General features: G+C 42.4%; 1 protein-coding gene across 1 annotated transcript in view; it reads left to right on the top strand.

The window, feature by feature from the left end:
- Positions 1 to 572: 572 nt before the first annotated feature.
- The window catches only part of ARID5B (AT-rich interaction domain 5B), a 175173-nt gene continuing 162365 nt past the window's right edge, over positions 573 to 13380 (top strand). The window contains exons 1-2 of the mRNA XM_004427094.3: positions 573 to 645; positions 1073 to 1327. Of these exons, the coding sequence (XP_004427151.1) occupies positions 625 to 645; positions 1073 to 1327 (276 nt within the window). The 5' untranslated portion in view covers positions 573 to 624. The remainder of the gene's footprint in view (positions 646 to 1072; positions 1328 to 13380) is intronic.

Below are 13380 nucleotides of genomic sequence, written 5' to 3'. Positions count from 1 at the left end.
GATTAGTTCTCGAAAACATGGCAGTGAGGAAGCGTAATTTAACTATCAAACAAATCTACATGTCTAATAACAGCAAATCTGCTAAGGAGCATTAGAAAGAGGAGCAGCGCCCCGGAATCTCTGCAGGAAATGTTCTTTATATTAGACATATACAAGCAGGTCCTGTCAGATGCACAGCGGAGCTCGCTAGTTCTCATCTCCTCCAAAAATCTCATCAGACGACACCCCTAGAAAAGGGAGATTGGGAAGAGGGCGATCTCATCTTTACACAGTTTTAGGGTGGATTTTATTTTTACAAACCTTCCTATAGGTTTTTTGCCTTGATCCATCCTGTTCCCGCCGAGATCGGATGGAGCCTTCCTCCCGATTATGAATTTGATCAACCCACATTTGGAAGGAAACCCACACAGTTTTGACAGGAGCTGAAAATTGAGTCGTCAGAGAAATATTAGGACATATTTTCAATCATTTTGGTGCCGAAGGGGAGGCAACAGCTCAGTTTTATATTGAGACATTACGCCGGCTGAAGGCAGAGAATGTTTTTCCCTGCCAGGACCTGATGCAATCCATTCAAGCCAACAAGTTTGGAGAGAATGTTGAGTTCAATCAATTCAGAACGTCGAGATGGAGCCCAACTCACTCCAGGTATTTCGCTCTCCTCCGCTCCTCCGATCCCGGCACCCCCCGGCACCCCCCAGCCCCCCAGCTCACCCACACCTCTACACCCACCCACACCCCCCACAAACTTTTCACCAAACTTTTACCCTCTGCATCCCCCCAAATCATTTTTATTGTTTAAAAAAATCCCTGCACTGCTCATACATACATAATGTAATTTTACCGCCTCAGATGGAGAGGTAGGGAGAGGTGGCGGTGGGGGGCCCCGGAGTTTTTTTTTTTTTTTTTTAAGGGAGGCAGAAAATTTGTGGGCTCTATTATTTTTCCACCCAGCTTTATATCTGTTGGCTCTTCTGTATTAAGAGTGTGGATGTCTGTGTGTAAATGTGTCTGGGAATAGATGTTTGTGCTCTGATGGCTACATTATTTATTTGGTGCTTTTTTTCCCCTGCAGTGGGTCGGCTCACCGTGTGGCTTGCACGGACCTTACATTTTCTACAAGGCTTTTCAATTCCACCTTGAAGGCAAACCAAGAATTTTGTCCCTTGGCGACTTTTTCTTTGTAAGATGTACGCCAAAGGATCCGATTTGCATAGCGGAGCTCCAGCTGTTGTGGGAAGAGAGGACCAGCCGGCAACTTTTATCCAGCTCTAAACTTTATTTCCTCCCAGAAGACACTCCCCAGGGCAGAAATAGCGACCATGGCGAGGTGGTAAACTTATATCTCCCTCTCTTTTTTCTTTATTATTTTTCCCCTAGTAATGCTTATTACAGGGCAAGCTTGAAAATACTGTATTCACTTCTGCAGGCGAGCAGGATCGACTCCTTTTTTAAAGGGGTAGCGCCACTAGCTGGGGCTCGAGTATTTTGCCATTGTCAGAGTTTGGCTGTCAGCTTTACAAAGAGGATCCAACTGCTGATTTTAGTCCAGATCAAATAACTTGTTCGAGAAGGGTTTTGTTCAAGGATCTGTGTGTGTGTGCGTGTGTGTGTGAGAGAGAGAGAGAGAGAGAGAGAGAGAGAGAGAGAGAGAGATCGTTCGCTCTCCTGCTACTGCTGCTTGAACATCACATGCTTTTTATATTTTTTGTCTTTTGAAAATTTACCTTCGCGTCTGGCTCGGTCGGGGCTGGGCGGATTTCTTTCGGTGGGTTTCGATATTGTTCACGTTTTTTGTAAGTAAGTATTTGATATGTTTAAGAGGGCGGAAATTACGAAATGGAGGCAGAGTGAGATCAAAAGCTATTGAGTTGGCAAAGACGTGTTGAATAAAGTGATAAATGACAGGTACTGGAATAATACATTCAAATAACTTGCAGATCTGCCCGGGCGGATTTCAAAGCGGTCGTGTAACCGGCACAAACACGTTAAGCATTAACAACTATCTCTCGCCCCCACCCCCTCCCCCTCCCCCTCGGACAAGCCATTTGATGTTCTAGTTTTCAATTACTCCACGCAAAGTGGACGTCTTCCAGCGCGATCTTTGAGGATGTGTGGGACGGGGACCGGGGAGAGAAGGGCAGAGGGGTGTGTACTCGCCCACCGGCCCGGCGGGCCCGGCGTCCTGCGTGCCCAGACCGCGCTCCTGGGGAGGGTGGGGAGGCACCCAGCCTCCCCGGCACGTTTCTGGGCGGCCGCGGGGGCGCTCGCCGCGCTCCCGGGAGGACGCCCGAGGTGAGCCCGCTGTCACCGGGCGCCGGGGCGGCCGTCTCCCTTCAGCTCTGTTATTTCACGTGTGACCGCAGTTCTGCGGGCTCCCCTCGTCAGCTGACCGACCTCAGCGCCGCGGTACCTACCGGGGGAACTATTTTGGGGAGGCTGTGCCCTCGGCGCTGCGGGGAGGGAGGGCGCACGACCGCCTGGCAAGGCTTTGTGTTGCCCAAGCGAGAGCAGGGTAATGAAACTGAGACTTTTGAGGGCAGCTAGCTCTGTGCCAGGCTCTCGAGCTTTCGAGGTAGGTGTAAGGATCTTTTTGTTAAATGAATGGTTCGCCGTTTAACTCATTCCGGAGCTTGGAGCTGTCTGCCAGTCCTTCTAGAATTCCTTGGTCTGACAGAGTTGATTGTACTTTTGGCATCGCCAGTTCACTCCCTCTCCCCAGGATCTAATTACCCATCAGTGGTCTTTGCCGGTTAATTACCGGAGTTCGTCAAAACGTTCGCCCTCGAACTGACTCTTCGGAAATAAGCCCCTCCCTCTTCCCCGAACGCCTCCCCTCTCCCCCTCCGCCCTCCCCCGGCAGCTTTGGGTTTTAAACGTTCGTATATCCCGACGTCTGCCTGCAGTTTTAGAAAGGTGTTGTTTGGAAATACTGTGAAAAATCCTGCAACCTACCAACAGGTTGAAGTCCCTCCCCCTCCCGAGGTCTAGCTCGGCCCCCTCCCCCGACCCAACTTTCCTGCGCAGCTGTCTTCCACCCCTCCCCCTCCTGATTTCTTATTATTTGCTTTTCAAATTTATTACTTCAACATGGCCTGTGATCTGGAAAAGGGAAGGATTAAATATCCAGAAAAGAGCTGGTGCCTAATAGACTTCTGACTAAACCCAGAAGGAAATTATTCAGTGTTTTATGGGATATTTTGTAGTCACTCTCTTTTTTTTTTTTAATTGAAATTGGAATATTTTTTAAAGACCCCGAGTTGACCCCACTTGGTCCAGTTTTAATTGCTGTTGGTGTAATTAAAGAGTGGATTCTGGTTTGAGAATAAAAGCAATATTAGCCGAAGGTTGCATTTGTTAGAACTGCTGATAGTGAATAGATATATTTTTAAATACGACTTAAAAAAATTGTTCATTATGGGGAAATGAAAGCGAACCATTGTAATGATCTGTGCATTTCGTCACTGCTACATGAGCCATACCTGAGAAAATTAATCTTGCCATTTAAAAGTAAACTCTAGGGGGGTTGGGAGGGAGATGGCTCTATTTATAATTCTCAGCTGCATATACATCGTCTAATATTATGCATGATTTGTTTTTTAATGCTAACACGGCTGGTAATTAGCTGTATGATTATACTTGTATATTTCATTAGGACTTTGGCTGATGTCATTGTGAATTATTCAGCCATATTAAAACAATTTTCAATTGAGATAATGACACGCCTCAAAATTATGCAAATACAGGCTGCATTGTGCAAAATAATTATGACAAATGTAAAGCAGGTAGAAAGTTTCCCAATGCAGATCGGTTTTCCACCCTGGTGATGTCATTTCCCCCCTGGCCTAAGTTAGTCATTCATTAGCAGAATAGCAGCAGCGATCTCCTCTGGAGGAGAGCCTACAGAAACCAGCATTTACTGCTGGCACCTAGAGGGGGCAACAGGGCCCTCTCATTAAGAAATTTGCTTTGTTTTCACTTACTCCATTAACTTGTTTATATACAGTGAAATGATTTTTGTTATTGATTTCAAACAGTTTTGAATGATGCATTTGCCGTTTGCAGTGTGTAACTGAAAGAGAAAGGTTTCTTGGTGATGTGCACTGTTACTTGGAGAAAATATTCAGCACATTTAATCAGCCGGTACAGTTTATTTTAAGTAACCAAATGGAGGTTAATAATTTCTTGATTGAGCTGACATCAGCATCCATTTTGAAAGGACAGCCAGGACTCAGTATGCTCTTTTGGTTTAAGAGAAGCATTCTGTCTTTTTATGATTTCTTGAAATGTAAAGATGTCAGTTCTAAAAGCAGGAAAATGAGCCTTGGGCAAGATTAGAAATAGCGTCCCTGTGTGGTTTGCTATGATCTGCAGAGAGCTTTTTTGGGGAGTATTTTCTTTTTGATCCTTGCAATAATTATATGAGCCTGGATAAGGCAGGACTTTGTATGCCCATTTTACAGATGGAGACGGAGGCTTGGAGGGGTTATGTGGTTTGTCAAAGGTCCCCAGGCTAGAACTGAGGCTTTCTTAAGCTTTAGGGTTGGTTTATTTTTCCACTGAAACTTACTCGTTAAACCAGAGCTTGAATATATCATATTATATTCTAGAAGTGTGTACTAATGAGGGCACTTCCTTGTACATTTTAGAAGTATGACTAGTCAATCAGCTTTGCCAAAAGTCACCAAATATTTAGGTAGCAGAACTATTCATATTCTATAAAGTTTAGCTAACCCTAGCCAGTGGTATATAACAATAGCAGTTACATTTTAATGCAATTATTAATAATCATTAATAATTTACTATTAGTTTTAATAATTATGGTAATGACTTGCCTGCTTATATACACTGCTGCCTTTACATTCTTCCAGTGATAGCAGCTGGTGTTGAGAAAAGCATTCCAGAAAGAGTTACATCTTGATTCTGCAACTTACTATTAATTTATTTTATTTTTTTCTCCCCAAAGCCCCAATAGATAGTTGTATGTCATAGTTGCACATCCTTCTAGTTGCTGCATGTGGGACGCGGCCTCAGCATGGCCGGACAAGCAGTGCGTTGGTGTGCACCCGGGATCCGAACCCGGGCCGCCAGCAGCGGAGCGCACACACTTAACCGCTAAGCCACGGGGCTGGCCCTTCTGCAACTTACTATTTATTTGACCTTGAACAATCATAAACTCTCTGAGCCTCAGTTTCTTCAGCAGCAAAATGGGAACAATAATAAGGCTGACTGTGGATTGTTGTGAATATCAAGAGGCATAATAGGGTCAAAAGTACTTTCTAAGCTGTAAAGTCCTTAACTAGAAAAGAGTTATGATTATGGTGTCCTTTATTCTAGATATTCTTAATTTATAAATAATAAACAGGGGCCGGCCCCGTGGCTTGGTGGTTGGGTGCTCACGCTCCGCTGCTGGCGGCCTGGGGTTCGGATCCTGGGCGCGCACCGACGCACCGCTTCTCCGGCCATGCTGAGGCCGTGTCCCACATACAGCAACTAGAAGGATGTGCAGCTATGACATACAACTATCTACTGGGGCTTTGGGGAAAAAAAAGAGGAGGATTGGCAGTGGATGTTAGCTCAGAGCTGGTCTTCCTCAGCAAAAAGAGGAGGATTAGCATGGATGTTAGCTCAGGGCTGACCTTCCGCACAAAATAAATAAATAAATAGTAAACAGAGTAACTTTTATGTCTGTGTGGAGGTTCCTGGCCCTAATCATGATACTATCTTAAATTACCATGAAAGTGAAGAGTAGGGCCCTATGCAAGGAGTTCAGTGTCTTCAGTAATTACTCACAATTGCCACATTCAGCCAGTAGCTCTTCAGAGGAGGAAAAGGGCAACTTAGGCGGTAATTGGTTCTGTTACTGGGTAACTTCTGATTACATTCATTTTCAAATTGCCAAGTACTTAAGATATTGGCAATATACCCTCTGAACATAGGAGGATGTGCCAGCTTGGGTTTCAGCCTGACTGGACATGGGCTGGATTCTACAAGGTTTGTTGGTCACCTGCAGCTGTGAGTGTGGATGAGTTAAGCTAATGATGTTTGGGAGTCAAGATCAAGCACATCTGGGCAGTACAGATGCTAGCGTGCAGCCAGGATTTCTAAAAGTGGTTTGACTATCACCAGCCTTACTGTCTGGTTAAAAACTGTTTAAAATGCATATTCCAGAGTCCCTATTGAAATTAACTCAATTAGAATCTCTGGAATTGGAGTCCAGGAGTCTACATTTTGAACAGTCTTGCTCTAGCTACGTGATCTTAGGCAAGTTTTAAACTCAGCGTGCCTCAGTTTTCTCATCTATAAAATGGAAATATAGTAGGATTTCCTACTATAGGAAATTCCTAGGATTATTTAAGGATTAAATAAGTTAATACATGTAAAGTGCTTAAGGCTGAGGTTGGCACATAGTAGATTCTTCAATAATGGTTGACTAATTATTATTATCATTAATATAGTATTATTGTTCTCATTGAAGTTTGCGACCATTACCATGGACCCTGCTAAAGAAAGCTTTTCTCTATGAGAGGGCAGCATCTAGGTTAGTTTGCTAGAACATGCAGCAATTCAGGTCCCCCCAAATTAAGCTGGCTTTCATCTATATGTTGAGTTGAGCTGTGTCACCAAAATAAAGGCTCCTTAAGTATTTACATTTTAGTGTTGCAGTATGCTGTCAACTGGATCGGCAGGATTTTTTAAAAGATTGCTTGATTGTATCACCCCTGGGGTTAGGCAGACACATTCTGCAGTCTAGGATTGTCCTTGCTCTGTCTGTGCATGGCCACTCCGTCTCTGGTTTGTATCCATGAGCTGATTTTTTAGAAATTTCTGAGACTTCTTCAGTGACCTCACTGGCCTTGGACAATTTCTTTAACTTTCCTGAGCCTCAGTTTCTTCATCTGTAAAATGGATTTAATGATCTCTGCTTTGCTGAGAGAATTAGACATACTAATAAAAGAGCCTGGCAACTAGCATAGTACCTATACATGAGAACTCAGCAAATGATGGATGCAGTTATAAAAGTTATTATTTATTTTTAGTAATGATCTTAAGCTAAGAGAAGGAATATCTGAACTTTCTGCCTGGCAGGCCCTTTAGAACTTGGGTGAGAACTAATGGATTACATGCAGAGAATTTATTGGACTGTGACAAGTGTCAGCAAACTAAGGCCTGAGGGTCAAATCTGGCCCATCGTCTGTTTTTGTAAATAAAGTTTTATTGGCACATAGTCAGACTTTTTTGTTTATGTGTTGTTTATAGCTGCTCTCAGGCTACAACAGCAGAGTTGAATAGTTGTGACAGTGACCATATGGCCCACACAGTGGAAAATATTTACTATTTGGCCCTTTATAGAAAAAATTTGCGAACCCCTGGCTTATGGGGTGGATCTGAAATAAGGAATGTGATTGTGTACCTTTTTCTCCTTCTTACTTGGGTTTGGAGCAAGATCAAGTAATATAAGAAATAATTTAACATTAATATGTCAAAACATTTACACATACAAAACTCTGTTTCAACATTGAGGCTAGGATGTTAAAATTTGAGAATCAGTAGAATATATACTACGTTACATTTTGTATGGTTAAGACCCTAACTCGAGCCAAAGTTGGTATCATCTATCTTGAGTTAATCAAAAACTACTTGTTGAATGCTAACCATGTGCTCAGTGCTCTGCTAGGTACAGAGATGGATATGAAACAGTTCATAACGTTGCCTCTTTTCTCAAGAAGCTTATCAATCTTGATAGCGAGATGAGATCAACAGGTTTTAAAAAATGTAAAAACAATTTAAGATGCTATATAACACAGTGAATTGTGCTGACAATAAATGCAATATGTGTTCAAAGGAAGGCTCACTATATGCCTGTTTTTGGAAAATGCATTTATTCAATTCCTCATATATTGATTGAAGACCTACTATGTGCTGGACAATGGGATACAAAGATAAAAGAGAATGGCCCCAGCCCTCAAAGAGCTCGTGGTCTACCCCATAGACACACTGGTTACAGAGCTGTTGCCAGGCTCTTTCTGTCTCTGTTCTGTAGTTAAAGTAGAGAAAAACTAAGGTTGCTAATTATTTGTAGCCTTTCATGATCTTTCCGGAAACTAGAAAGTGAAGTCTCATTCACTCGATGCATGTTGATAGAGCACCTACTTTGTGCTGGAGCCTGTTCTGGGCCCTGGGGCTGTAACAGTGAGCAAGACAGAGAAGAATCCCTTTCCTTGGGAAGCTTACGGTCCAGCCGTTGGTTTCAACTTACTGTGTACTCAGCAAATAGTGCCTTCTGGGATGGTTGGCTGTGTTCTTTTTCTTTGCCTGTCACTCCCATTGTCCCTCCCCACTATAGTGCTGTTCTTAGGAGCAGAGGATTGTGCCTTATCCACCTCTGGGTCCCCCCACAATGTTCAGTACTATTCACTAAGTATTTATTGAATGGCTGAACGCAGTAATTAAAATGCCATCTTTTCCACAGCCCCCTTTCTTTAAGCATTGCCCAATTTCTTTCTGGCAGAGGGGCTATGATCGATCATTCACATGTGGGCCAGGTCCAACACCCGATCTCACACTTCTTCTTTCTCTTCTAAAATCCACAGTCATTTTGCACCATAGGATGTGAAAAAGTGTGAAGGGTTTTTTTTTTAGGAGCCCTCAACAAAGAAATTAGTGAATATTTGGGACTGAATGGTCAGGCTAGAGCCAGCATCTCCGTCTCTTTGAGTACAGTTTCAATCTTCAGCTATCAGCCCAGAAAAAGTCAAGGCTTTGGGGTGGCAATCTGTGAAAAGACTAGACTTCAGGGAAGAAGAGTCACTCCTCACCTGAGCGTTGGTTGGCAGTTCCTGCAAGCAGCGTGTTTTTCAGACTGATGGTCTTAACTAGGCCACATGTTTGATAGTGAGTCAAAATTGTAAGCAATTAAAACCTCTCTTGACATTTAGAGTGTCAGGCACATACTAAGGAAATGTTATTTTTATGAAGTACATGAGTCCATGCATGTAAATACTTCGTTATTAATTATTAATAAGGCATACCATTGTTCATAGTGGCATCTAGTGATACGTGACTCAGGCTCATTTATCAAAGTCTAGTTTTAACCAATATCCAGAATATAATTGCTCGAATCAAATGCATTTGCTTGTCATTTTTTATAGCCAGGGTAGTTGGATATTTGCCATCTTCTACTCAGAAGAATATTGTAGCTAGTGATTACCCGTTGGCTTGGCTTTTAAAGAAATTTAAAATAAATTTATTGATTGTTGGCTTAAGGATTCATTCGCCTCTCAGAAATGTGGTCACGGATTCCTGCATTTCTTGAAAAATCTGCCCCTGTGCCTTTGCATGAGGATGGCTTTTTCCAGCCACACCATGATCTTCACTGGCTTGCTGGAGATTAGAACCTGGGTCTTAGCCTTCAGAGAACATGGCTTACACGCGTGAGTGTCTGTATTGACAACACAACATGCAGATGATGATGATTATTGAAAGGGTGCTTTAGAATCATGCTAATGGCATCAATCTCCAGCACACACTTGCGTAAATTAATTCTGCTTTTAAAATCAGATGCACTGTTAGCTGCGTTAAGATGGATATTTGACATTTATCATGCAGACTAGGACGGGTGGTTTAATTGCATGAATTTTCTGTAGAATCTTTGTGGCTGTATAAATAGACGCCCAGTGGTGTGTGTCCTTGCACACATGACCGTCAAGTTCACAGTCCCATCACCATCCTTGTGCCACAGTGAGAAAAACAGGGTGGAGGCCATGTGTTGTTAGTCAATCTAGTGGCCCCATAAACATCCTTCTCCCCTACTTTTTCTCTCTCATGACTCCGAACACACCCGGGCCGTGAAGCACACCCCCTCCTCCCCATAGTTGAGTTCCAAGCCTGATCAGTGGCACTAAACATTAAACTCTTGTCTTTGAGAATAATAGTCTTTGCTTTCTACACCCTCAAGCATGTTGAGCTACTGTGCAGGCTGGAAAATAAAAATGTTCTAATTGTGTCTTTTAAATAAGCATAGGAGTGAATTAATTAGACCATATTTTGTCTTTAGTTGCTTAGTTACACAATAGTATTCCTGAGCACGAGTAAGATAAATTGGCTCTTTTTGTGCTGCCTGTCCCTTAATCATAATTACTGTATTGCTTAGGAGAGTAAAGCATACATAGATTTTTGAATTTTTTATTAATAGTCAAAAATATGCATATGATATATAAAGTATATGCTGTTCAACCTGTTTTATATGCTTTTATGTGGGAAGAAGTTTTATTGTGGTGGTAACATTTGCATTAGTTGCTCAAAGATGTAGTTCTGGGAAATACATAATTGAAATGTTTTTGAATTGCTTTTTCTGGCCTTTTCAATCTTATTCAAAATAATAGTGCCTCCAGTCCTGGAGCAGTCATTCTCATTTGATTTAACATCTTTCTTTGCACTGCATGCGTGGTGCCCAGTTTTAACCCTGCAGAGCCTAGATGAGGTTCTTTGATTCATTGGCCTCATGTATCGCGTCTTAGGTTTTTGGGCTCACGCTGTCGGGGGGAGGGAATCAGCAGAGCGTCTGCATCCCACAGCCATTACTCCAATGCCCTGCACCGTTGGCACACTTCCACACTCCTTGCAGAAGGCTCCAGGGTTAGAGATCATAGGAATTTGTTTTAGCTTGAGCTGGACAACGCTATGTGCTTGCCTTCTGGGGTCTTGCAAAATGGGATGTTGCTACTGGAACTTGGGTTTCTAGCTCCCTACCCCCACCTTCCACTCCACCAAGGAAGGCAGCAAGAGTTGGATAGCTTGATATAGTTATTGAACAATGGGAAAGTCTGCCTTAAGACCCAGGATGCATGCTGGGTAAATGTATGTGAAAATTGACCCCATTGTTCTGTTGTATTTGAAAAGCAAGTAAATTATTTACAGATATTCGCTAATTAAAGCACATGTTGTTTTACCAACACAAAAGAACACAGTATAACTGGAGACAAAGAACTAAGTGCGAATAATTTTAAACTTGCTAATTCTGTGTGTTCTTCTTAAGGGATAAATATGTTTTTAAAATATGTATATAAACATACATATTAAAGTGTGTTTCTGTGCATATAGGGTATGTACGTGTGGGGTTTTGTGTTTTTTTACCCCTACAAGGGAAGCTTTGCATGCTAGAGAGATAACAGAACAAGTTACCATTCAGTTACTTGTCACTAGGCCTGCCCCAAGCTCCCTATGGAACATCGGAGATGGAAATCATTTTGACAGAATACTGTTTTCCCTTTGGTCCAAGCTTTGCTTGCCATCATCTAGTTTGACCTCAGCTCGGAGTACCATTGGGAAAAAAGCAAACTAGCCGGATACCATAGTAGAGAACAAAAATGTCTTCACTCATTGTCTTGACCTCAGACGTTCCTCAATGACAGGCCCAGGTTTAGTTGTTTTTCTTCTGTGACTACCCAACTTGAGCAACATTCTGGTTCGAAATTTGCATTGTAGAATGAAGGCCACTGACATGTAGTGAAGGGGTCAGACACAGAGAAAGTTGCTGATGCTGTTCTCAGAAATCTTCTCCTGGCTGGAACATTGGTGTATCCGTAGGTGCAGCTAGTCCCTCTGGCTCTGCCATCTGCACAGACACATTTGATTTTAGGTGTGACTGGCTGAAGATCCCTTGGCATTGTTGATAAAGATGATCAAGAGGACTTGCCTTGGTTATCTAAGAAAAAGGCTCGTGTCTAATTTGCCGTGGACATTTTAATAGACTCACAGATTGAAGAGAACGTGTCCAGCCCCCTTAATTTAATAGATGCAGAGGCTAAGGCCCCCAAAAATCTAGAGCTAGTGAATGATAGAAGTAGATCTAGAACCCAGTGTCCTCAGGCACAGTGGTCTGCTGCTTTGGGGAAGAGCTGCTCTCTTGAGGTTATACTCTGAGAAAGTAGGCACATGTTTTCCATGGGTGCGTTCAGGGCGGGTCATCCCAGTTTTCTGCTTTACACCAGTTGATGGTGCCTTTGTGAGACATCACTTTCATAAAATCACTAATGTAGAAAATGGACTTTATTCTAATGACAAGACACATACCAAAGGATCAGTGATTACACAGAAGCCAGGCTTGATATTCAGGGTCCCCAGCTGGACCTCACCTTCATTGCCTTCATTTCCACATTCTTTCCTGAAGCCAGGAGGGCCCTCTGATGGGGGTATTTATATTGGCTTAAGAAAAGCTTTGCCAAGATGGCGCTCTTGGTAATAAACGGAATTGACATTTCGGCCACCATCTGATATTCATAGATGGTTTCATTCATTCAGAAATGTTTATTGTGCACCTACTATTGTCAGTTCTCTGCATTGGAGATATAATAGTGAACTCAGTGACCAATACACAAATAAAGATTTCTGTTCTCATAGAGATTATTTACTCTCTTGTAGTAAGAAGGAAGAAGCAACTTGACTGATTATCCAAAAGGGAGGAAAACCATGTCCCTAAATTTTAGTCTTAGAACCACATCCACACTTCCTTCTTCTAGAGTGTTTTCCTTTCTCTTCTCTATGTATTCACACTCCAGAGAAAATGCCCCAAATGTCTGTTCTCCAAAACCATCTGCAAAAATTTCACACAGTGTTTTCAATGAAGTTACAACATTTTTTTTGTTTACTGAGTGGCCATTACGGATCGAGCGTTGCATATATATTAATATATAAATTAAATACTCATTTAATTCTCAAAGAAATTCTCCAAGGTTGGTAGTATTATGACATTTTCTTACTTTATTGATGAGGCAACTGAGGCCAAAATAGATTAAGTAAATTGCGCAAGGTCACACATAGCTAAGACTCAGAGCCAGGATTGAAACCCAGTTTCTCCTTGATTCTGCCAGGACTGATGACCTTCGTGTCCCTCTATAACTTTAGAATATATTGAAAACTCCTAAGATTGAGACTTTCATTATATACTGACCTATTCTTTAATTGAAGCTTTATGAATAGTGTTTCTTTTGGTCTTTCATTTATTTATTCTGTATATGGTTCTTGAATGCTTCTGTCCTGCTGTCTAGGAACTTGCAGTCAAATTGGCAGTTGACTGATACACACATAATTCAGTAATAATACTGTGCACTTGTGTAATATAATGTTTAAAAGGGCTCCTTAAATCCCACACCCCCACAGCAGGCACACAGCGCCCTTCACAGGTTTCCCAGGAGAAGAGACTCGGCCTCAGTCCCTCCAGGTTGCCTTCTATGTGCAGACCAGCCCAGGGCCCTGGAGAGACAGAGGTGGAAAACCAGGCAGATCCTGCCTTCTTGGAGCTTACCATCTGGTGGGGAGGACACTCATGATTAATCAAACTATCACAGATAAATGGGTGATTTTGTGGTGTGGTCACTGTGA

The sequence above is a fragment of the Ceratotherium simum genome, chromosome 6 (genome assembly GCF_057802395.1).
Source record: "Ceratotherium simum simum isolate JZ-2026a chromosome 6, ASM5780239v1, whole genome shotgun sequence".
NCBI lineage: Eukaryota > Metazoa > Chordata > Mammalia > Perissodactyla > Rhinocerotidae > Ceratotherium > Ceratotherium simum.
Note: the sequence above shows the minus strand (reverse complement) of the source record. Positions and strands in the feature narration are given on the sequence as shown.